Source organism: Balaenoptera borealis (assembly GCF_965194805.1).
Source record: "Balaenoptera borealis genome assembly, chromosome: 13".
NCBI classification, from domain to species: domain Eukaryota; kingdom Metazoa; phylum Chordata; class Mammalia; order Artiodactyla; family Balaenopteridae; genus Balaenoptera; species Balaenoptera borealis.
In genome coordinates, this window is record NC_138870.1 from 67,811,757 (window position 1) to 67,836,096 (window position 24,340).

General features: G+C 34.9%; 1 protein-coding gene across 3 annotated transcripts in view; it reads left to right on the forward strand.

The window, feature by feature from the left end:
• The window catches only part of OTOGL (otogelin like), a 157,199-nt gene that overhangs the window by 125,959 nt on the left and 6,900 nt on the right, over positions 1-24,340 (forward strand). For all 3 annotated transcript variants that reach the window (XM_082350724.1, XM_082350722.1, XM_082350723.1), the window contains 13 exons: positions 2,930-3,071; positions 8,455-8,640; positions 10,048-10,260; positions 10,740-10,844; positions 11,505-11,612; positions 12,981-13,082; positions 13,587-13,691; positions 13,776-13,816; positions 18,324-18,387; positions 19,476-19,654; positions 20,114-20,218; positions 22,762-22,881; positions 24,286-24,331. In XM_082350724.1, coding sequence (XP_082206850.1) covers positions 2,930-3,071; positions 8,455-8,640; positions 10,048-10,260; positions 10,740-10,844; positions 11,505-11,612; positions 12,981-13,082; positions 13,587-13,691; positions 13,776-13,816; positions 18,324-18,387; positions 19,476-19,654; positions 20,114-20,218; positions 22,762-22,881; positions 24,286-24,331 — 1,516 coding nt within the window. The remainder of the gene's footprint in view (positions 1-2,929; positions 3,072-8,454; positions 8,641-10,047; positions 10,261-10,739; positions 10,845-11,504; positions 11,613-12,980; positions 13,083-13,586; positions 13,692-13,775; positions 13,817-18,323; positions 18,388-19,475; positions 19,655-20,113; positions 20,219-22,761; positions 22,882-24,285; positions 24,332-24,340) is intronic.

Consider the following 24,340-nt stretch of genomic DNA (forward strand, 5'->3'; position numbering starts at 1 on the left):
AGATGCATAGGAGCCCAAGTCGGGAGAAGACTTCCCAGAGTTTCAGACATCTTAATTATTTAGAAGGATGAGTTTGCCAGGAGAGAAGAAGGAGGAAGGGAGACCTAGGCCAAGAAAACAGTATGACAAGAGCAGGGTTGCTGGAAAAGGCCATGTTAGGAAAACACTGAAATAGCTTAGTGCAAGACTTACGGAGGGGCGAAGTCTGAGAAGGAGAGTGAGTGAATTGTCAAAGCAGAAGGAGTTCACTCTAGGACTTTCTGTGTTCGACCACCAAGCGTAGATGCCGTAGTTCTCAGCCTGCCCTCTATGAGTTCTCTGAGGGAAAAGACAAAGGATATGAAGTCATGGGATAAAAATGGTGTATCTTTCTGGAGCTTCAGTTTTACTCAGAGATTTGCAACAAAGTAAGTTTTAAATGTTTACATTTTAAAATGCATGCATATAAAAATGAAAAAAATAGCAAATACTTTTTAACTCATTTCAGTGTCATTGTAATCTGTCTTTTTAAAGCATAAGGACTTTCAAAAATTGCATTTTTAACTGGGAACTTAGAAGGTTTATTACATCAGGAAACTTTTCAGCTTGACTATTCAAGGCATAGTGAGGAACACAGGGTACCATTTAGTCTATAATAGCTCCAGCTTTCCCTTAGGTTCCTCCCAGTGAATTTGATGGTAAAAGAAAGGAATGCTTGACATTTCATTTTTCCGCTTCTAATCTTCATCCTCATTTGCAAATCTCCACATAGCGGGCAGATGATCTTTTGAAAATGGAAACATGATTGGATTATTTCTCTACCTAAAATCCTTCAGTGTCTTTTAAACTATTTTTTAAATTAATTAATTAATTTATTTCTGGCTGTGTTGGGTCTTCGTTTCTGTGCAAGGGCTTTCTCTAGTTGCGGCGAGTGGGGGCCACTCTTCATCGCGGTGCGCGGGCCTCTCACTATCGCGGCCTCTCTTGTTGCGGAGCACAAGCTCCAGACGCATTGGATCTTCCCAGACCAGGGCTCGAACCTGTGTCCCCTGCACCGGCAGGCAGATTCCCAACCACGGCACCACCAGGGAAGCCCCCTTCAGTGTCTTTCACTTACCCTTAGAATATGCTCTAAATTTATCAGGGCTTATAATTTCCTCTATGCTTTGGCCTGCCTACTTTTCCAGCTTCCTCTTGTGCTACACTTTTCTTACTGGCTAAGCTCCAGGCATTTCAGTCTCCTTTCAACTGTTGCACTATTTCACGGTTTTTCCTGCAAATGGGCTTTTATGCTTGCAGTGTCCTAAGCTAGAATACTTCCCTCCTGTGATCTGTTTTAGCATGGTGACTCCTCTTGATTCAACACATAGGCTTTAACTATGAGATCCACAAGGCAGAGAACAGGTCTGTTTTAGTCACCTTTATATTCCTCATGAATAGTACAGTGCCTGATATATAGTTAGGTGCTCAATAAACTGTGAAAGGATGCATAAATGAATGGATGAATGGAGGATACAGGAGAATCAGCTTTTGTGGGTTTAGTAGAGAAGGGTTACAATTTTTTTTTACATTGGAAAAATTAAGTCATGTGGGACTTCAAGGCTAAAATACCCAGAAAAAATTTGAAGCTATTCTAGATCTCAGAGGAGACCAGTTGAAGCCAGAGGTCAAGTTTGGGGAGTTATTAGTATATAGAGTTTTTAAAAATAACAGTAACTCATGTACGATGTGCCGGAGTCTGCTCTCTATACTTTCCATATATTAGCTCACAGCAATCTTAAGTAGTAGTAGGTTTATTATTAACTCTGTTTAACTTATGAAGAAACCAAGGTGAAGATGTAAATGCCCAAGATGGCAGTAGAAACTGTGGGAATCGGTGAGCCCAGGAAGAGTGTTTGTAGTGAGTAGACAGGGCAATCAAGGAAGGGGTCTAGACAAATACTCAGAATGAAGCAGGAAGAGGAGACAGCAATGAACAGATGGAAAGGCAGCAGAGTGTGGTGCTCTCAGTCAAGGGAGAGGGTTTTAAGACACAGGGGGCGTGCATGGCATCATACGCCTCTGAGAGGTTGGCGAGGTTTAGAATATCAGGGTGTTCCCTGGATTTGACAAGTAGGGGGCTCTTGATGATCATAGCAAGTATTCCATGAAAAGTGAAATGGTTGGAAACTGAGGAGATTCAACAGAGGAGACTAAAAAGGAAGTAATATCTTAGTTTTTATAGCTATGGACCTTGAAGAAAAAATGATAGGATATGAAAAATATTAAGTATTTTTATCTGACACTTTGACCTGTGTCCAAATTTAACATCTGAATGTAGATGCTTAGTATGTTTGCTGAATAAATGAGCAGAGAAAAATTGGAGTGAATGTTGTTACAAGTTAAATTATTTAGATTTCAGATATCTCTAGATCAAAATGAAACATAATCTGTAGAAAAAATGAGTTTCTAATTAAGTTGAGGCATGACAAATTATATAAATTATTTGACCAATGTTCAATATTAGTACACGATTTTTTGAGAAGCATTTATAACCTCATTTAATGGGCAGTGCCATGTATCATTACAGAAAGCTTTAGGAGCTTCCAGTTTTATCTGCAATAGATCAAAGTCTTATTCGGTATATAGAAAACATGATTGTAACCCAAAATGTAATATCAGAAATAGGTTTTTGCTAGGTCCACATACTCTGTTTCTTTTCCATCTTTATAAGATAGATTTATGTAGATTAGTACAGACAATATTTATCTTATCTAAAACTGTGTGTTTAAAAAATTATAAATTCAGAGGTGACATCTAATATTATGAAGCTTTGAAAATCTAAGGTCAAAGAGGAACTATAATGAATATTAACTTGCTACCTTTTGATTCTCCAAATAATTTAGTCTAGCTTAGGGCCTTCAGAGAAATAAAACAACATAACTTATCCCAAGGCACAATGTATCTCTAGGTTTCACCACAAGACTTTTGTGAAAAGATGTGGATCAATTATACCTATTTTTGGAACTATGAATGTGATGCCCTTTCTGCATATGTGGCTCTATGTAACAAGTTTGACATTTGCATTCCGTGGAGAACACCTGATTACTGCTGTAAGTAGTACACTTCAAACAATATTTTCCAACACTCAAATAACAGTCCAGTTTTTTGCATTCACTTCTTTCTTTTCCTTTTCATCACAAAATCATTTTTTTAAATTCATTTATTTATTTATTTTTAGCTGTGTTGGGACTTCGTTGCTGCATGCGGGCTTTCTCTAGTTGCCACAAGCGGGGGCTACTCTTCGTGGCAGTGCGTGGGCTTCTCATTGCAGTGGCTTCTCTTGTTGTGGAGCACGGGCTCTAGGCATGTGGGCTTCAGTAGTTGTGGCACGTGGGCTCAGTAGTTGTGGCTCATGGGCTCTAGAGCGCAGGCTCAGTAGTTGTGGTGCACTGGCTTAGTTGCTCCGCGGCATGTGGGATCTTCCGGGACCAGGGATCGAACCTGTGTCCCCTGCATTGGCAGGCGGATTCTTAACCACTGCGCCACCAGGGAAGTCCACAAAATAATTTTGTAAGAATAAAATGAATGTAAATGTAACCTCTAGTTAGGTCTCCCACTTAAGCAACTTCTGTTTTTATCCTGATCTAAATTTAAAGCAAGGGTGGGGGTCAAAAAGGTGGAGTAGGAAGACGTTGAACTCACCTTCTCCAACAGACATACCAAAATTACAGTTACTTACAGGGAAACCATCTATGAGAATGACCTGAACACTAGCAGAAAAGATATTCCACAGCAAAAGTCATAAAGAAGGAACACCACCAAGATGGGCAGGAAGGGCAGAGATGCGGTATAGTCAGGACCCACACCCTTTGGTTAGTGACCTATAAACAGGAGGTATATCACAATTGTAGACGTCCTTCCTAAGAAGTGAGGGGTCCAAGCCCCACATTGTCCTCCCCAGCCTAAAAGTCCTGTACCAGGAAGATGAGTCCTCAGAACTTCTGGCTTTGAAAACCAGCAGGGCTTATGTTTGGGAGAACTGGAGGGCTATAGGAAACAGAGACTCTGCTCTTAAAGGGTGTGCATAAATGCTCCAAGTCCCAGGGCAGAGGAAGTAGTTTGAAAGGTCACTGTGTCAGAACCACTTGCTGATCTTGGAGAGCCCACTGGAGAGGCAGGAGGCAACTGAGACTCGCCCTGGGGATGGAGATGCTGGCAGCATCCATTTTTGGGAGCTTATTCTACTGCAATAACACTGGTGCTGGCAAAAGACTGTTTTGGAATCCTCCCACTAGCCTATTAGTTCCAGGGGCTTCTCTGCCCTCCAGTGGGTCAGCACCAGCTGCAAGCCCTCCAGGCTGTGCAGACAGCCATGCAGAAAGCCTACCCCACCCTCCAGGGGCCCCCAGTCACTGCGGCATTGCAGCCAACCAGGCCAGGGGCCAGCCCTGCCTACCAGTGCACCCACAGTAGTTGGCACTGCCACAACAGAAGCGTGCACACAGCCTACATGGGGGGAACTGCTAGAGCATGCAGCTCTGGTGACCAGAGAGGAGTGTGCCCTCACAACAAAAACCAGAGCAAGACACCAAAGAAAAGAAAATTACAGGCCAGTACCACTGAGGAACATAGATAACAAAACTCCTCAACAAAACATTAGTAAACTGAATTCAGCAGCACATTAAAAGGATCATATGTCATGATGAAGTGTGATTTATCACAGGGATGCCAATGATGGTTCAGTATCTGCCAATCAGTCAGTGTGATAAACCACATTACCAAATTGAAGAATAGAAATCATCTCAATAGGTACAAAAAAAGGTTTCTGACAAAATTCAACATCCACTTATGATAAAAATCTCTCAATAAAGTGGGTACAGAGGGAGCATACCTCAATATAATAAAGACCACATATGAGAAAACTACAGCCAACATCATACTCAATAGTGAAAAGCTAAAGGAGTTCCTCTAAGATCAGGAAAAAAACAAGGATACCCACTCTCACCACTTTTATTCAGCATAGTATCAGAAGTCCTAGGCACAGCAGTCAGACAAGAAAAAGAGATAAAGGTGTCCAAATTGGAAAGGAACAAGTAAAACTGTCACTGTTTGCAGATGACATAATACTATACCTAGAAATCCTAAAGACACCACCAAAATCTATTAGAACTAATAAATGAATTCAGTAAAGTTGCAGGGTACAAAATTAATATACATAAATCTGTTGTATTTCTGTACACTAATAACAAACTACCAGAAAGAGAAATTAAGAAAACAATCCCATTTACAACTGTATCAAAAATAACAAAATACCTAGGAATAAATCTAACCAAAGAAGTAAAAGACTTGTACTTGGAAAACTATAAGACATTGATAAGAGAAATTGAAGATGACAAAAACAAATGGAAACATGCCATGCTCATGGATTGGAAGAATTAATATTGTTAAAATTATCATTTACCCAAAATAATCTAGAGATTCAATGCTAACCCTATCAAAGTACCAAAGGAATTTTTTACAGAACTAGAACAAATAATTCTAAAATTTGTATGGAAACACAAAAGACCTCAAATAGCCAAAGTAATCTTGAGAAAGAAAAAAAAAGCTGGAGGTATCACCTCCCCTGATTTCAAACTATACTACAAAGCTATAGTAATCAGAATAGTATGCTACTGGCACAAAAACAGACACATAGATCAACAGAACAGAATAAAGAGCCCAGAAATAAAACCACACTTATATGGTCAATTAACCTATGACAGGAAGCAAGATGTATTTGGGGAAAGAAAGCCTCTTCAATAAATGGTGTTGGTAAAACTGGACAGCGGCATGCAAAAGAATCAAACTGGACTACTTTCTCAAACCATATACAAAAATAAACTCAAAACAACTAAAGACTTAAATGTAAGCCCTGAAACCATAAAATTAGACGAAGATATAGGTAGTATGCTTTTTTGACATCAGTCTTAGCAATTTTTTTTGACTATGTCTCCTCAGGCAAGGGAAATAAAAGCAAAAATAAACAACTGGGACTAAATGAAACTAAAAAGCTTTTGCACAGCAAAGGAAACTATCAACAAAATGGAAAAGCATCTTAGTGAATGGGAGAAGATGTTTGCAAAATATATGTCTGCTAAGGGGTTAATATCCAAAATATCCAAAATACTCATATAACTCAACATCAAAAAACAAACAACCCAATTAAAAAATGTGTAGAAAAAAAAAAATGTGTAGAGGATCTAAATAGACATTTTTCCAAAGAAGGCATACAGGTGACCAACAGACACATGAAAAGGTGCTCAATATCACTAACCATCAGAGGAATATAAATCAAAACCACAATGACATACCACCTCACACCTGTCAGAAAGGCTGTCATCAAAAAGACAAAAATAACAAGTGTTGGTGAGGGTGTGGAGGAACGGCAACCCTCCTGCACTGTTTGTGGGTTTGTAAACTGGTACAGCCACTATTGAAAATAGTATGGAGTTTCCTCAAAAAACTGGAAATAGCATATGGCCCAGAAATTTCACTTTTGAGTATTTACCTGAAGAAAACAGAAATACTAACTCAAAAAGAAATATGCACCCCTATGTTCATTGCAGCATTATTCACAATAGCCATGAAATGGAAACAACCTAAGTGCCCATCTATAGATAAATGGATAAAGAAGAAGTGGTATATATACAATGGAATACTACACAGCCATAAAAAATGAAATATGGCCATTTGCGACAACATGGGTGGATCTAGAAGGAATTACGCTAAGTGAAATATGTCAGACAAAGAAAGACAAATACTGTATGATCTCATATATGGAATCTAAAAAACAAAACAAACAAAACAAAAATAGATTCATAGATAATAGAGAACAAATGGGTGGTTGCCAGTGGGGAGGGGTGAAATAGGTGATAGGGATTAAGAGATACAAACCTCCAGTTATAAAGTAAATAAGCCTAGGTGATTTAATATACAGCATAAGGAATATGGTCAGTAACATTGTAATAACTTTGTATGTGGACAGATGGTTGCTAGACTTATTGTGGTGATTATTTCATAATGTATGCAAGTGTCAAATCACTATGTAGTACACCTGAAACTAACGTAATATTGTATGTCAACTATATTTCAATTTGAATAAATGAATGAATGGATTTAAAGTAGGCCTCAATTCTCCCAAAAGAAAACCTAGTCCACAAATGTTAGTTAGCAAAATAGATTGAAATATTGAAGAAATCACAGAGGTTTGAAGGGGATTTTAATCTTATATCCTACAGCACACTTTGCTGGTCCTCATTCAACCTGCCTCTCTTTCCCATGCTTGTCCTTACACGTTGTATGTGGAGAGGTTGGAGATTTTTCTTCCCCCTTTTCCTTCTTCCTAACATAATATCTACATCCTAGAAACCAATCTTTCTGGCTTTCTTTGATTAATATCTAGGTTCAATATTTTGCCAGATACATGTTTGTATTTCCTTTTTCTTTTATATTTATCCTTTACCCATTTTTATACATAGGGCTCAAGCTTTCTCATCAAGTTATAACTTTTCATACAAATTTTTTATTAAACTTTTCAACAATCTTGGGCACATTTTACCAAAAATATTGTTAATTTAATTATAATCATTCAATGGTAAAAGATTTTCAAAATGAATGTTACTAAAATGCTCAAAATAAAAGGTTTTCATCCCCCCCCCAAAAAAGAATAAAATGCACAGATAAAGAATAATATATCATAGACACCAGTTACATGACTCCACTTCAGAAATAAAGCAGCTCCTGGTGTGCTCTCTCCTATCCCTTTCCTCTCCCTGCTCCCCCAGAGGTACTCACTATTCAAGAGTGGGGTTACTTGATTCACTGGGAACATACAACATCTTCAGTTTTACTATTACAGTCGTTCTCTACTGAGATGTTACAAATTTACACCTCCACCAGCTGCATGTTCATTTTTTAACGGTATGACTTTTTAAGATCACTGAAAATCAACAAGAATTTTCTGAAACATCATTTAGAAACTGCTCAGCAATGGTAGTTTCTTTTGACAGTGAAGGATTAAGCCTAAATACGCGGGATTTTTCTTTTCTATGACTTGGTTGAGTTGCATATTTAAAACATATTTCTGTGCTTATTCTGTGTGGACTGTTGTATCTCCTCCTACTGCACAGAGCAGTAACTTCATAATAGTTGACTCTATATTTATGCCAACCAAATTTGGGCTGCGTTTTGGTCATATTTATTTGATATAAATCAGATGAATTTTTCCTGCTATAGCATAATACTAGCTGGACACCTGGAAGATGCTCAGAAATACTCATTGATTGTTTTGTTTCTAATTTATAGTTAAGTAATACATGAAATATGGACTTTGAGGAGACTGAAAATGTGCAAAATTTATTTTCAGAAAGAAAACTAACATTTCTTCCTTTTACTAGAATTCAAGTAGGTCACTTTTATCATTAGCAAATTCCACAAATCCTCTATTATTTATAGCTCTGAGTTGCCCAGAGGGGAAGGAATATCAACCCTGCGTGCGACCTTGTGAAGCAAGAACGTGTCTGAACAGATGGTTCTATGCACACTCTTCATGTCTGAATTTAAGAGAAGACTGTGCGTGCAAAAATGGAACCATTCTTCACAGGCCAGAGTCAACTCAGTGCATTCCAGAGAAAGAATGTGGTAAGCAGAGAAGTACAAAATGACATCTTAGGGACCCAGCAAATAAATAATACTTTTTTAGAACTTGGAGAGATGTGCTGAGAAAGATTGATTAAAGGTCATCTAAGTGTTGGAAAGGAAGAGAGTATGTAGTTTGATATTAATATGATTTCAGTTGAAGTTACCAGAATTAGGGGCTTCGGTGGTGATATGTTTTAATCTATACTTATGCCTATAATAACTGGAAAAGAATATGGCAAATAAGAATGAAGAGAATAGTATGTGGACTGAATTGAAAGTTCAATTATTTCATGTATTAATGATTCAGCTTTACCTCTATGAGCCTGAGGTTATGCATCTGTAAAATGGGGAAAATAATAGGACTTATCCCACAAGGTTAGTGTGGGGATACATAAAATAATAGAGTTTTGTAACAGTGCCTAGAGAAAAATAAACACTCAAGAAATTTCAGAAAGTGTTGTTATCTGGGAGAAAACATTGAGTATTTCTACTTTCATTTTCAAACCATTTTATCCTGACACATTGTCTCCGTGGTGGTTGTGGATAAAAAAGGGCCCAACTGAGAAAACTTCAGTACAGTACTTTATCTATCATAGGGCTCATTGTTATGGTCAGAAGTAATGCTAGTAATTCAAGGGAAAGGCAAGTAGAAGTGAAATGCATATATCGTTTCAGAAAAAAGTTTGTGTTTGCCACTGAAGAAAGTATTTGTGGAAGAATTTGAGAATATACATGGTTATATTTGTTTTTAGGGACCTGTGAGATTGGTTTGGTAGTAAATAAAGTAAGAGAAATTCACTGGAGGCTGGGAATATGGTGGTCACTTCATTTATCTTTATTATTCCTTAAAAGAACTACTAGAGGGCCATATTTATCATTATGTAAAACATTCATAATAAAAGTAATAGAGTCACTAAATAATATTTTGCTTGACTACCTACTTTCTACATTTAGATTTTAAAGCTGAAATGTTTTGAATTTTGATATGACAAACATGTTAATGTGAGGTAGAGACTACCTCGTTTTCTAATACCACTCAGTTTTAATAGTTGATATTTTAAAACCAACTAAAATTTATGTTACTAAGTTTGTTCAAGCTAAATAAATTGTATTAACAAGACTTGAATAAAAAATAATTAACAAATCATCTTATTTATAGAAGAGGACATACAAATTTACAGATAGCTGTAGAAGGGAAAAATATTTTCTGTGGACTATAAAAATTTCATTAAAGAAAAATGTAAGCTAGTAGCTGGTGAACAAAAAAGAAGAAGCTGAGAAAGGGTAGATAATGTGACATGTTACCTGTGTCACTGGGCCAAGTCACAGTCTGAAATCAAAACATCACAGCTTGGTTTATTTTCGTGCCCAGGTTCTAAGTAATATAACATTGACTATCTTTTTAAGCGTGCACTGATAGTGAAGACCAGCCTCGAACTGCTGGGGAGGTTTGGAATGGGGGCATTGACGAATGTGCCCTGTACAAATGTTTGGAGAATGGAAGTATTATTCCCATAGAACCTGATTGTGATGAAGAGCCCTCGCCAATTTGTGAACGAGAAGCTGAAGTCGTCCTGGGCTTCTTTGATAAGTGGACCTGCTGTTCAAAGGAAGTTTGCAGTATGTATGCAGGCTGAAGCCTTACAGTCTGTTAATGCCACAAAATATGTTGATATTCTTTGTGAAAAAGCAGGGCAGGCATGATGCTTGGTGTTAAAAAAAATGTATGGGGTTAAAGTAACAATGAAAGTATTGCCATAAATGTCACCTACACTTTCTCAAAGCAAGTTTTACCTCATTATAGTTTTGTTGATTTTGCAAACAGACATGCAAAACTCTGGCTATTATCAAATAATAATATTCAGAAATACGTGAAGATAAAAGATCTGGGAATCTTTGACTTATGACAATCAGGGGTCAAAGACAACAATAGGTAACCTTAACTCTGCTGCCTTTTCACATATGACCATTCTATGAGCTGAATGGTTTAATTTGTAGTGTAAAAACATGCATAGTGAGAATCATTTCCCTGCTTTGAGTTAGAAACACAGGATTTTAGTTGTGTTCACAAATTTTTTAATACTTCTGTTTATTTCCAGGCTGTGACATGACTTTGTGTGAAACTGCCATTCCAACATGTACAAATAGTCAAAAATTGATCGTTGGCCATAGCCCTCTTTCTTGCTGTCCACAGTACCAATGTGGTGAGTAATTAATTAGGAAAAGTAAGAATGAGGTTCACTGTTCAGAGTAGCGGATTAAATTCACATTTTTGTGTCTACAAGGAAATTTATTATAAAAGATTGTTTGCAGAGCTGTCTTGCTAAATGTAGCCTTTTAAAAAGCTGCAATTTCTTTATAAATATGTATATATATGAACTTCAAATCTATTTATTATATAAATATATATATATAATTAACTCATTTTAAAGACCTTAATTTCAGTGGAAATACGTATTTTGAATGTATGTATTTGTATATTTTAAATGTAAATAATTTGCCATTTCCTATATATTTCTGCTAAGATTTTATAGCAGGATATATATATATATATATATATATATATATATATATATATACACACACACAGACACACACACACACACACAGAGATGATTAGTCATACATATGATTAATAGAATGTTATATCTATTTTTAAAATGTCTATTTACATATATTTTATATGTAAAAGTATTTATTTTATATATAAATAACCTGCTATTTCCTATATATTTCCGCTAAGATTAAGATTTTTTTAATGAGCTAATTATCACTAAATTCAAAGAGAACTGAGCCACACTATTTCATTTATTTATTGTCTCACTCTATACACATTTCCAAATATCTCTGGAATGTTTCTGCAGAATGTGACCCATTCAAATGCCCCAAAATTGCAGTGCCAGAATGCAGAGAAGACCAGTTCATGATTCAGGTTCAACAGGAAGAGACTTGCTGCTTTCCTCCTGCCTGTGGTAAGCATTCTGTGAGGTCATTTCCTGGAAGAGGGAGGATCTAGGGAAAATCTCTCATTTCATGTGAATTTCATGGGACTCAATGGTAACCAATATTCTGCTGATATACTCTTAAAATTCAACTGAACAAGAATAGCAGAAAAGAAAGTACAGCATTTTAAATGATTCTTGACAATTATTTCAATTAGTACTACTTTTCCCTATCGACAAAGACTATGTATATCATTGAAAACATGATCAAGATAATATAATCAATTAAAAAAAATAAGGCTAGCACCTAGTTCTTTTCAGAGGAAAATTTAGCCCTGGCTTTCCTGAATAACCAGCTAAATAAACGACTCTGCTAAGCAGCCTACCTCTTTAAAACTTCATCTCCTGTATATCCTGTGTAAGCAGATGATCTCGAAAAGAGAATGGTAGAAATAAATGAAAGGTGTCTGGGAAATGACTGAATTTGAGCTATATATTCTGTCTGACGAACTAGACTTTGAAAAATAAAGAATTCTCTTTTCCATTTCATTGAGGAATTATATCAAAGGCTGTTGATTAATGTAGGTTTCAGATAAACCTATGTAGATCAAAGCACTTCTTTTTGTATCATTTAAGGTTCTTTGACTGCAGTGGCAACAACTGATTGATTCCGGCTAGCTTAAGCACAACCAATTATTGGGACAGTTGGGGAATCAAGATTTTGTAGAATCAAGATGAAGCATTCAGCCAAGCCCTGGGAAGGAGGGAAACCAGCTTCTCTAGGCGGCAGTCACTAATGATTGAGTCAGCAACATCCGTTTCCTGTCTTGATGTGCCTTTATTTATGACTCAAATGCTATAGAAAGACATTCTCATTCGTCTAAAGTGGGTTTTTCCTACACATGGGCCTGGTAAGAGTGAGGAACCTTTATTAAGGGTCACTCCAAGACTGCGTAGGTGAGGCATTTCCTCAAGTTCATTAAGAGAGTTGTTATCAAAGTTGGAAGAGGGAGGCTAAGAGCTCAGAAGAACAGGTGCCTACTACCTTGTTCATTCATAGGAGTGATCAAGAGTAGTGAATTCAGAAAACTTAAATAAGTAAATCAATGGTATTTTGATCCTAGTAAGAACAAATTACTCCTGAAATCTTATATTTCTGGTAAGATGGTTCTTCTGTATCACTGTGCTTGGGAAAGTATAAAGCAATACACTCAGATAGTATTATTGTTTTTATGACCAAATAAGGAGATCCGTTTATTAAATCCTTATTTTCCTTGCTTCCTATTTTGTTTTACATAATGTATTTTTATTTTGATTTTATATGTGTACAGTAATCTGAACTGATAACTAGTTTGTTTTTAGCTCAGCTGTGACTTTGCCTTTTTGTTTCACCTTTAGTTTGCAAATCCTGCACTGAACCTATTCCACTATGTACTGACGGAGAATTTCTCACTGTGGATCTTAATACTACACACTTCTGTTGTCCTCAGTATTACTGTGGTAAGTATATTTTAACTAATTAAAAATATCTAGGTATGTTCAATATTTAAGAAGGCCAGTGCATGTTAATTGTACTGTTATATGAGACCTTAGTTGAGTTCTAGCATATTAAATACATGTAATGTTTCCATACATCTAAGAGTGCTTCTTGGACAGTATCGTTACTTCCCCAAAATAGATGATGACTTTTCTCATCATCCTAGACTTTCTAGATATACATGTGATTCCATACCCTCTTCACCTCCTTTCTCTTCTTGCCCCGCTGCCATTTCTCAGGGCTCTTAACCTGGTGAGGGTGTCCTAGTTCTACTACTGTTGTTGTATCTGCTTGTGAGTCATTTGTTCTGTCCTTACCAACACACTGCAGTTGGGCGGTGGGAGAGGCAGCTCTGGGGAGATCCAAGTCCATGTATCACATCAGTAATGGCAGTGAACTAAATGGGAGCTAGTGAAAACTAGCAACTACATGAAGTTAATCTTTACTCATGTTATTTTTCTATTTAGTGTGTGAGCCAAATCTTTGTCCTACGCCACTACTCAAATGTGCACAAGATATGAAACTTGTGAAAGAAAATGTATCTGGTCAATGTTGTCCAACATGGCACTGTGGTAACTAATTTTCATATTTTAAAGTTTTATTAGAATGTATTAATATATTTGACCAATATAAATATGTTGTTTTTTGCCTTTTAGAATGTAGCTGTGAAAATCTTGTTATGCCAACTTGTGAAGTGGTAAGAACACATATTTTTATTGAATTTTAATATAATATAAATCAGTTTATTCTTCCTTTATTGCTTTCATTTCTGATTTCTTTTCAGAGTTAATAGGATTATTCTCTTTAAGTTGTACTGAAGTAGATTAAATCTTCTCTGATATTAGGGAGCAGTCAACATTTTAAATTATACTTGAGACAGGAAAGTGCAATCAATATGTTATTTTTTTTTCCACTGGTGACTGAATCTACCAGTCTTATATCTACTTAAGTTCACTGGTCTTAAAATAAGCACAGTATTGAAAATATATTACCTCAATAATGAAAGGTTTCCCAGTGATTCTTTAAGAAAGTGCACTAACAATGCATCTGTTTCAGAGGAGGAGGGGGTATAAACATGTAACTAACTGTACCTTGTTAGGGGTTATGTATGAACATGCAAACCTTACAGAAATTCCAAAAATTTAATTTTTAGAAATAATAATTATGACTCTGGTATCACTTATTTAACCATTAGATGGAGGTTATGGTGCTTTACAAGTCTTTTTTTTTTTTCTTTAAATATTTTCCTCCACGGTATGCCTCTAAGACTTGAGAAAGATAATATATTCCTGGCCTTATTTATCAAAGAAGACATGTTTTCTTTCACAAAGATTTTCTTTTTCTTTTCCTTCTCAAACAATGTGTATCATTAGAAACTCATTCAGACTTTTCAGGCCAAGGCTATATTCTGGGGAATAAATGAGGCACTTTTTAAAGTAACAGAACCCTTCTTAGGATGCCACTGTTTCATTTAAAAAGCAGGGTGCAAAGTTTCAGCTATGCGGGATGGATAAATCTGGGAGAACTGTTGTACAGCATAGTGACTATAGTTAACAGCACTGTATTGTAGACTTAAAAATTTGCCAAGAGGGTAGAGCCCACGCTAAGTGTTCTTACCACAATATAATAATAATCATAAATAAGAGAGTGGGAGGAAACTTTTGGAGTTAATGGATAGGTCTATGGCACGGTGATATTTCATGATGTATACTTATCTCCAAATTTGTCAAGTTGTATACATCAATTATGTACAGCTTTTTGTATGTCAAATAAATTAATTAAATTGTATTTTAAAAAAGCATTAATCTAACATTTACTCTAATGATGAGTTACCATCTGTGATTTGCATAGAATGTTTAAGCTTTACAAGTAACTTTCATAAAAATTCTCTTGGATTATTTTGTGTATACACTATATACATACACCTACAGAAAAGAGTAGAATTATGATATTGTATTTTTCTCAAGTTCTTCACAGTTTACATAACAAGTTTTGTATATTATTTCATTGAATCTTCACAAAGTAGATATATTTAGCTCATTTTATAAGTAAGAAAACTGAGGTCTAGAGAGAGTAAATGATAGACTGAGATCTTCAGGAATTAGACCAAGGGCTGTGTCTAAACGCCCATGCAAGGCAATTTATTTTTAACATTCCTTGTTCTACAAAAGTATTGACCTGACCCATTGTTCCTGAAATTGCTAAATATTTGTTTCAGTGTCTAAGATGATATATTTTTAAAAATCACATTAGTTTATTTGCAGAGACAACAAATGCCTTTCAACCTAAAGAGTCTGTTAGGTCTTTGTAGTATTTCTTTTTTTAATAACAGCTTTATTGAAATATAATTCACACACCATACAATTCAACCATTTAAATTGTACAATTAAATGGTTTTTATTATGTTCACAGATTGTGCAAGCATCAACACAATCAATTTTAGAACAATTTTATTACCCTCTGCCACAAGAAACTCTGTACCTTTTAGCAGTCACTTATTTTCCTCAAAACTTCCTAGACCTAGGAAATCTCTAATACATTTTCTATCTGTGTCTATAGATTTTCCTATTCTTAATATTGCATATAAATGAAATCATATAACATGTGGTCTTTTGTGATTCCTTTCACTTAGCATAACGTTTTCAAGGTTCATCTGTGTTGTAGGATGTATCAGTACTTCATTCCTTTTTTTTTTTTTTTAATTATTTATTTATTTATTTATTTTTGTCTGCGTTGGGTCTTCGTTTCTGTACGTGGGCTTTCTCTAGTTGTGGCAAGTGGGGGCCACTCTTCATCGCGGTGCGCGGGCCTCTCTTGTTGTGGAGCACAAGCTCCAGACGCGCAGGCTCAGTAATTGTGGCTCACGGGCTTAGTTGCTCCGCGGCATGTGGGATCTTCCCAGACCAGGGCTCGAACCCGTGTCCCCTGCATTGGCAGGCAGATTCTCAACCACTGCGCCACCAGGGAAGCCCTCCTTTTTTTTTTTTTTTTTTTTTTTTTTTTAAATGAACTTTTGATCTCCTTTTTTATTTATTTATTTATTTATTTATTTATTTTTGGCTGTGTTGGGTTTTCGTTTCTGTGCGAGGGCTTTCTCTAGTTGCGGCAAACGGGGGCCACTCTTCATCGCGGTGTGCGGGCCTCTCACTGTCGCGGCCTCTCTTGTTGCGGAGCACGGGCTCCAGACACACAGGCTCAGTACTTGTGGCTCACGGGCCCAGTTGCTCCGCGGCATGTGGGATCTTCCCAGACCAGGGCTTGAACCCGTGTCCCCTGCATTGGCAGGCAGATTCTCAACCACTGCGCCACCAGGGAAGCCCCATTCCTTTTTACTGTTAAATAATATTCCATTTTATGTATATAACCAGACATTTGTCCAAATAAAGGTATGCAATGGCCAATAGCACATGAAAAGTTACTTAACATCATTAGCTATCAGTTAAATGAAAATCAGAACTACAGTAAGATATCACTTCACACTCACTAAAATGACAGATATTAATACATGTTGGCAAGGATGTGGAGAAATTGGAACGCTCATACACTGCTGGTGGAAATATAAAATGGTACAGCTGCTTTAGAAGACAGCCTGGTAGTTACACATAAGGTTAAATATATAGTTACCATATAACTCAGCAATTCCACTCCTAGGTACATATCCACGAGAAATGAAAACATATGTCCAGACAAAAGCTTGAATGTTCATAGCAGCACTGGTCATAATAGCTAAAAAGTGGAAACACTTTGAGGTGATTTTGCTACTGACTTTAAAGGAGAGGAATGCTTACTTGAGAGAAAAAAAATACCATCATATTTGATGTAATATTAAGTATTGGTAGAACAATCAGGAGTTATTTCCTCTGGGTGAAACTGGGTACTTAAGAGAATAGAAGTGTAACTAAATATGTGAATAAGATCTCAAAGGAAACAAGTTAGGAAGGAAGAATAGAAGATTTAAGCCTAAGCATGAGAGGACACAGTGGGCATTGTGGCTCTAACTATTGAAAAACAGGTAAGTGACTTAAAAGAATTAGTGAGAGCCTAATACTTCCTTATCTAATCTTTTGGAGTAATTTATGCAGTGGGAGAGTTTGATTTATTATTATTTTTAACTGTATTTCTAATATTTTATTTCCAATCCCATTAGAATTGTGTAATGACTAAAAGTCATAAAACATCAAAGGCGTTAATGTCTATGAAACTACTTTACAATCGTAAAGCACTATAAAAAGTGAGATATTATTAGCTTATGGAGAAAAGTGCCTTTTATATATTACTATGAATTTGAGTTATTTTTTGTGTCAAGAATCAAATTAGTTTTTATTACTGATGTCATATGAAAATTAAACACACCCAGGAAAAGTTGATGTTTAAAATACAATTCTTGAAACTTTAAGCCTGAGTCCTACACTTGAGAAGAACCTATAACATTTCCCTAGTAGGAAAAAGTTTAAGCATTGGTCATGACAGCAATTTACTAACAACTAAAGGTTATAGCACTTTCTGTACATCAGCTTGTTTTAAGCTCTTTACATATATTGATCCATTTATTTCTTTCAACAATTCTGAGGCAGACGGTATTATTATCCCCATTTTACAGATGAGGAAGGTGAGGAGCAGACTGGCTAAAGTAATCTGCCCTAGGTGACAGAGCTATTAAGTAGCAGAGCATGACTGGCACAAGGGCAGTCTTGTTCCTGTGCCTGTGCTATTAATCATTGTACTACACTCTTCTGCTCTTGTTTTATATGCTAAAGCAGCCTTGCTCTGATGCAGACATCAGAGTTCTGGACCACCTCTAGAGCAGATCAAGAACATTTTCATCAAGAGAATTTTCTAGGGTTAGCAAGCATTCTTTTATCTCTAATTGCCCACTAGAAGCTCAGAATCTAACAATATAATTTTAAAGTTAGGACAAATCATAAAGATCATCTTATCCACCTTCACTCATTTAATAGATAAGGAAATTTAAGTTTAGAGAGATTGAGTGGTCTATGATCACATTTTTATTGTGAGTATTTTCTATAGGCTACTGATTAAATGACCACTGGGTTAATCAAAGCTTGTTCACTGTCAAATGTTTTTATGAACTTGCTATGTGGCTGTGGGGTAGGAAACTTATTAGATGTTATATTGTGCATTTTTTTACAATGGTAATATAATAAGCCATATTGATAAGTCATATAATAATATCTTTCTAATAGGGAGAATTTCCTGCAATAGACCGCAACTTTCAGAGTAACTGTGGATGTGTACAGTATCTCTGTGGTAACTATGTGTTTTGAAACTTTTAAATGATAATGAGTATTATTGATATCTGTTGTTTACTATGAATAAATTAAAAATAAGTTTTGAGATGTATTACACATTTTAAGCCATTGGCCAGTTTTTAAGTATAAAAAGTGTACTTTATATTTTTCAATTTCCTCTTTTGTAATATTCCTAAATGTTCTGAGAAACTTGATAACAGGACATAAAAATGATTCTTTTTCAGAGGTTTCACAGAATTTAAAGTTGATGCCAGGGTTCTTTTTAGTGTATATAATTTAATTTAAAAATAGACAACATCTAAAAGTCAGAGATTTTTGCTCACTGTTTTATTATTATTGATATTAACACTGCAAAGCATAAGGTTGATTTTTCTATGAAATAACAAATCTTCATATTAAGTATTAGTAGGTTAATAGAAAATAAACTTTTGTTCAATAGCTTAAAACTTTTGTATTTTTATATGAGAGAAGAGTTAAATCCAATGTTGGCAAGGCACAAAGAGCTTCTGAGCTGTATTCTTCATCACTATTCTAGCCTACAATAAGCCACTTTTAATGATGTGATAGCACATTATATCACCTACCTTCGTCATAAAGTATGATTTATATGACTTTATTTTGCAACACAAAAAATTGAAAATTTTCTCTCAAGATAACAAAAAACATGAAATGTTACACAGTCCCTTCATGAAGAGACCTACTGTTACTGATTTAGATTTTGCCTCCATTTATATCCACTCCCCAAAATTGTCACGTTATGTTTCCAGAAGAGGGAACAGCAAGTAGCTTGATGATCACTTTGGGCTAAAATTCTGGAATCTGCTATAAAGTATAGTTTTCAGAGGAAGTTCAAACAGTGTATAGCAGTTGAGTTTAGGAATCAATTTCTTACTCTATGTTAAGGAATAAATGCTACATTCATTATTAAGTGAACTCTTGAGCTGTTAACAATATATAAAGGTAAAGATCTTTACTGGTTTTGAAAAAATTGCACATCACAATAAAAACATAGACTTAAAAGTTCCAATGATCAATTAATAAAAAACTTAATATAGTACTTTTTGTTGACTTTTTTTCTTTTCTTAGAAAAGGATGATGTGTGTGTGTTTCAAGAAGTATCAGTATTGAATCCTGGCCAATCTATGATAAAGTATTTGGAAGGGGACTTTTGTTACATGGTAGAGTGTCTAGAAGAGAAAGATAACCATACAGGCTTCCACACTTTGAATTTTACAATGTTGAATTGTTCAAAAGAATGTGATGTTGTAAGTATTCTTTATAAGTCATTCTGGTGAGAGTTAATTAATCTTTAAATGGCAGCTGTAGAATTTAAACGAGTGAATACTCCATAAGTTAAAAATATACACTTGAATAGTTCTTTAATAATCTGTTAATTTGTAGCATATCTATATAATGCAGTTTCCTTTTCCTGTGTATAACCTTGAGCTTCAGGAATCTTATTACCTATACAGCTTGTTTGACTTGAGCTTGTTAAATCTACTTGATGAATCTTGGCTGCTAGATGTAAAGGTTAACATCTACTTCACTTCTAATACAACTATATAAAGTCAGTTATTATTTGAAGTGCTTCAAATTCAACTTCAGAAATGCTTTACAGGTGTTCTGAGACAGCATAGGTTATATTGGGAAGCACTTTCAGAATGAATTCATTAAAAATATCAGTATTGTTGTTGGCTAATTCAAATTATTATTATTATGCACAGCACCAGGTATACACTCCATCGCCAAGTGATTATGATTGTTGTGGTACCTGCAAAAATGTATCCTGCAAATTTCAAATGGAAAATGGAACATCAGTTATATATGAGGTATGAATTTCTTCATTCCTAAAATGTGCTCCACGGAGGGTAGCTGTCTGTGGTATTTTCTAAAGAAGCTGTTCCCATAAATTTGAAAAATATCACTCACACACACACATAGTGTTCTGCATACAACAAGCACACCCATATACAGCATGCTTACAACACACAAGACATAGTTAGATTTTAAAGTATCTGATTCCTGTTGTAAAGAAGCATGTTAAAATGGTTTCTCAAACTTATTTTATCATAGATCCTTACTTTTTTCCCCAGATGTTAGGAATGGACTTCGAGAAATGTTGATTTCTAATAATTAGAACAAAGGAAAAGAACAATGTTATATTATTCACTCATTTGAAATGAAACATTTTGATAGAAATCTGAAACTCAAGTTGTTAGCACTTTATTATTTCAGGTATCAAAGGTTTCACTGGGTAAATATGACAGAAGATTAAGAGTATTTGAAAAATTTTTTAAAAAGAAGATCCCAAGAGTAATGAATGCTATACCACATCTTTCTGCCAAAAACAATAAAATTATTATTCAGAATTCTTCTGTTATCTCATAATAACTCTATGGAGGTTTGCAGACTGACCTACTCCTTTCCTTTTTTATAATAGAAGAATGGAACCATGTATTAGTACAGTTGTTAGTGATGTCATCAGATTTAGGAGGGTCACAAATTCTGTTTATAATTTACATTACCTGAAGGTAGTTCTATTAATAAGCTATCCTTAAATTTTTTCCATTAATAGTTTAATTATATGGAGGTCTTATTTATGGTGTTCTTAAGTACACGGGATTACTCATAGACCCAAAAGAAAAAGAGATTTCTCCAATCCTGTGCATTTTATTAAATAAGAAAAGTGAACAATTATCTTATTGTTTCATAGTCTATTGTTTTATAATTATGTGAAAAATAGTGTTATTGATTTAAATAACGTTGTTGATATTGTTTATCTGTTTAATCATAGCAATATTTGTTTCATATTATATCGTTTTAAAGAGGGAGACTTGAAAAAGGAAGCTTATAAAATGAGACATAGGTGTGAGAGAAAAGGAATCAGAGCCTACTTGAAAATATACAGTCATGTGGGGATTTTAGTAAAAGAGCAACATAAACTCTATAGATGTCAATAATCCTGTGATAGCCCTGAAATTTAAATAAAAGATTAAATTATGTTTAGAATATTTTTTGAGAACACAACAAGTAATGTAATATAGGTAAACATACATCAAGATTGTTAACTCTTGGCTCTTTCAAAGATAAGCTTTAGTTATCTAGAAATCTAATTCTTATGGAACAAGTAATTTTTGATTTCAGATAAATTAGATAGTACTATTTGAATTGAATATTAGAATTAATATTCGAATTTGAATGTTTTATCTTCTTTTATACCTGGACTTGTAGATCTTTTCCAGTTGAGATTCATAGAAGACCTGACGATATTTATACATTAAAATAGAATCTACAGAAAATAAAGTTTGTCAGAATTCTTTGCTGGTTCACAAGGAATCTTCAAGTCAGAGTCTGACTAGCATTTTAAAATGCAGGTTATAAAATAAAAAAATATATCAACAATTACAGCCTAATAATTATATAATAATTGTTTTCAGCTGATTTTATTTCTAAATAGGAATTATGAAATCAAGAATGAAATAAACACTTAAGGACTCCCCTGGTGGTACAGTGGTTAGGAATCTGCCTGCCAATGCAGGGGACACGGGTTCAAGCCCTGGTCCGGGAAGACCCCACATACCACAGAGCAACTAAGCCCTTGTACCACAACTACTGAGCCTGAGTGTCACAACTACTGAAGCCCGTGCGCCTAGAGCCTGTGCTCCGCAACAAGACAAGCCACCGCAATGAGAAGCCCGCGCACCACAACAAAGAGTAGCCCCCGTTCGCCACAACTAGAGAAAGCCCATGCGCAGCAACAAAGACCCAATGCAGCCAAAGATAAATAAATAAATAAAATAAATTAATTTAAAAAAAAGAATGAAGTAAACACTTAGTATGTTAAAAAAAGTTGTTAAAAGAATAGGGATATGTTTAAGAATAACCAGAAGGTATAGAAAACTAGAATCATAGGTGAATAATCACTATCATCCAAAGATTTTTAAATTTTTTGGTGATAAGGGAGTAGAAGGAAAAATAAACAAACCTCAAGAGAGGAGGCATACTAAGTAATATGATTTGTTGTTTTATAATTAGTAAGGGAATATTAGAGCAAGACCTTTGACACTTGGCCACATTAGATAATTAATTTTGTAGTAGAAAAAGATACCTATTTGCTTCTTTCCTCTCTGTTGCTTTGTTTCACATTTACATCTTGGTTCTAGTATGAAACCAAAACACCCACCCACACACATACCACATATATGTATTTTTAATTATTTTAGGTAAGTTTGGGGACATTGCCAGATGGACATTTTATGTCACAAGAAGCTCTCTGAATCTTGACTTTTGATTCAGTAGGCTAGGAAACATTCTACTTAAGAAATATAGCAGATTTTAATAAGCAAACAGTAACTTTCTCTTTTATTTTTAGGAGGGGAGTACCTGGCACTATAATTGTACCACATTTGAATGTGTTAAGACTGACGAAGGGACGATGATTCTGAACTACAGTATGGTCTGTCCCCCTTTTAATGAGACTGAATGCAAAATGGTTTGTACTTTGTTATAGCTAAGAAAATTTGGCATTAAATATAATTTAGAAAATACATATTAATATGTTTTCCAAGTTCATACATTCATACATTATGGCTTATTTATTTTGCTAAATGTTTTATTTTCATGTATACATAAAAGCTGTATTATATTTCCTCAGTTTGACACTTTGAGTTATATACGGCATTCCAAATAATTTTGAGTCTCCCTGAATGGATGTGATGCTATGTCTGGGTTTTTAATATGTAGACCAAAGGATTATTGAAAAATCCTTTGATCAGCCAACTTAGCCTCTCTTTCCATATAGATTAATAAACTAATCAATCAGAACTTGGTCAAATTTCTCTTTCTTAAACACACAGCAGATTTATGCTGTCATTCGCTGTTTAAAGCATACTAGCCTAAGTGAAATTTGCTGTAGTTTCTCTGAGCATGGGCCACTGTGAAACTCAGCACATGCTAGAGCATTGCTGATTCTTTAGTTTTGCTCTTCCAATTCCCTTTTCTCTCGTAGAAAAGCCTATTGGGAGAGTAGATTTTCGAAAGTCACACAATTTTTAAAAAAAGATTCTTTGTAGCCTTAATTATTTAGGAGATAATAACCCCTAATGAAAAGTAAGCTTTATTCTGTTGTGCGAGGCAATATTTTTCTTTAAGTGTAGAGAAATAGCATAGTTTCACTTTTTTTTCATGATGTGCCGTTTTAGTGATGGTGGTTAGCTAGCTGGCTGGCTAGTGAGATACAATATGTACTAAAGTAATAGAATTTCAGCTCTTGAAAGAATCTTAGGCATCATCTTATTTCACAGATTCATTTTTATAGAATAAATTATCCTTTTATTTGAATTACAATTAGCAAGTTACTAAAAGCAATTAGCAACTTACTGTAAGAATTCCAAAAGATAATCGATGAAATTTTCTTAATTTAGCCTTTGGCAAGAGACATCCTGAAGTGGGGAATTTTTTTTGAATAATAAAATATTAAAGAAAAAGAGACATCATTTTAACATTCAGTTATATTCAGGAACTCAGTCTAGTCTCAAAAAGTAGTTCAGATTATTTCAAGGAGTTTAAAAGATATAATGGCCTCTATTTAGAGTCCCTATTACTACTTTGATTTGGTAAGAAAATCTTTTGTGGTATTTAAAATGTGTTCTTTTAAGTAAGTTAATCTTTTTGCACCTTTTCATATTACTAATGAAGAAATAACAAATTTTATACAAAATATCTGCTCCTAATTTTACAAACAAAAATTCTTATAGAAATTGTTAAATTTCAATCATCTTTCTATAAAGTCTTTGTGATATTTAGTAAAAATATTGAGAAAGTTGGTTTTCTATTTCTAGTTTAGGATGAAATGAAAAAACACTGAATTTTAACATTATTCCTTTTTTCTTCCTAGAATGAAGGGATTGTAAAGCTTTATAATGAAGGCTGTTGCAAGATCTGTAAGTGAA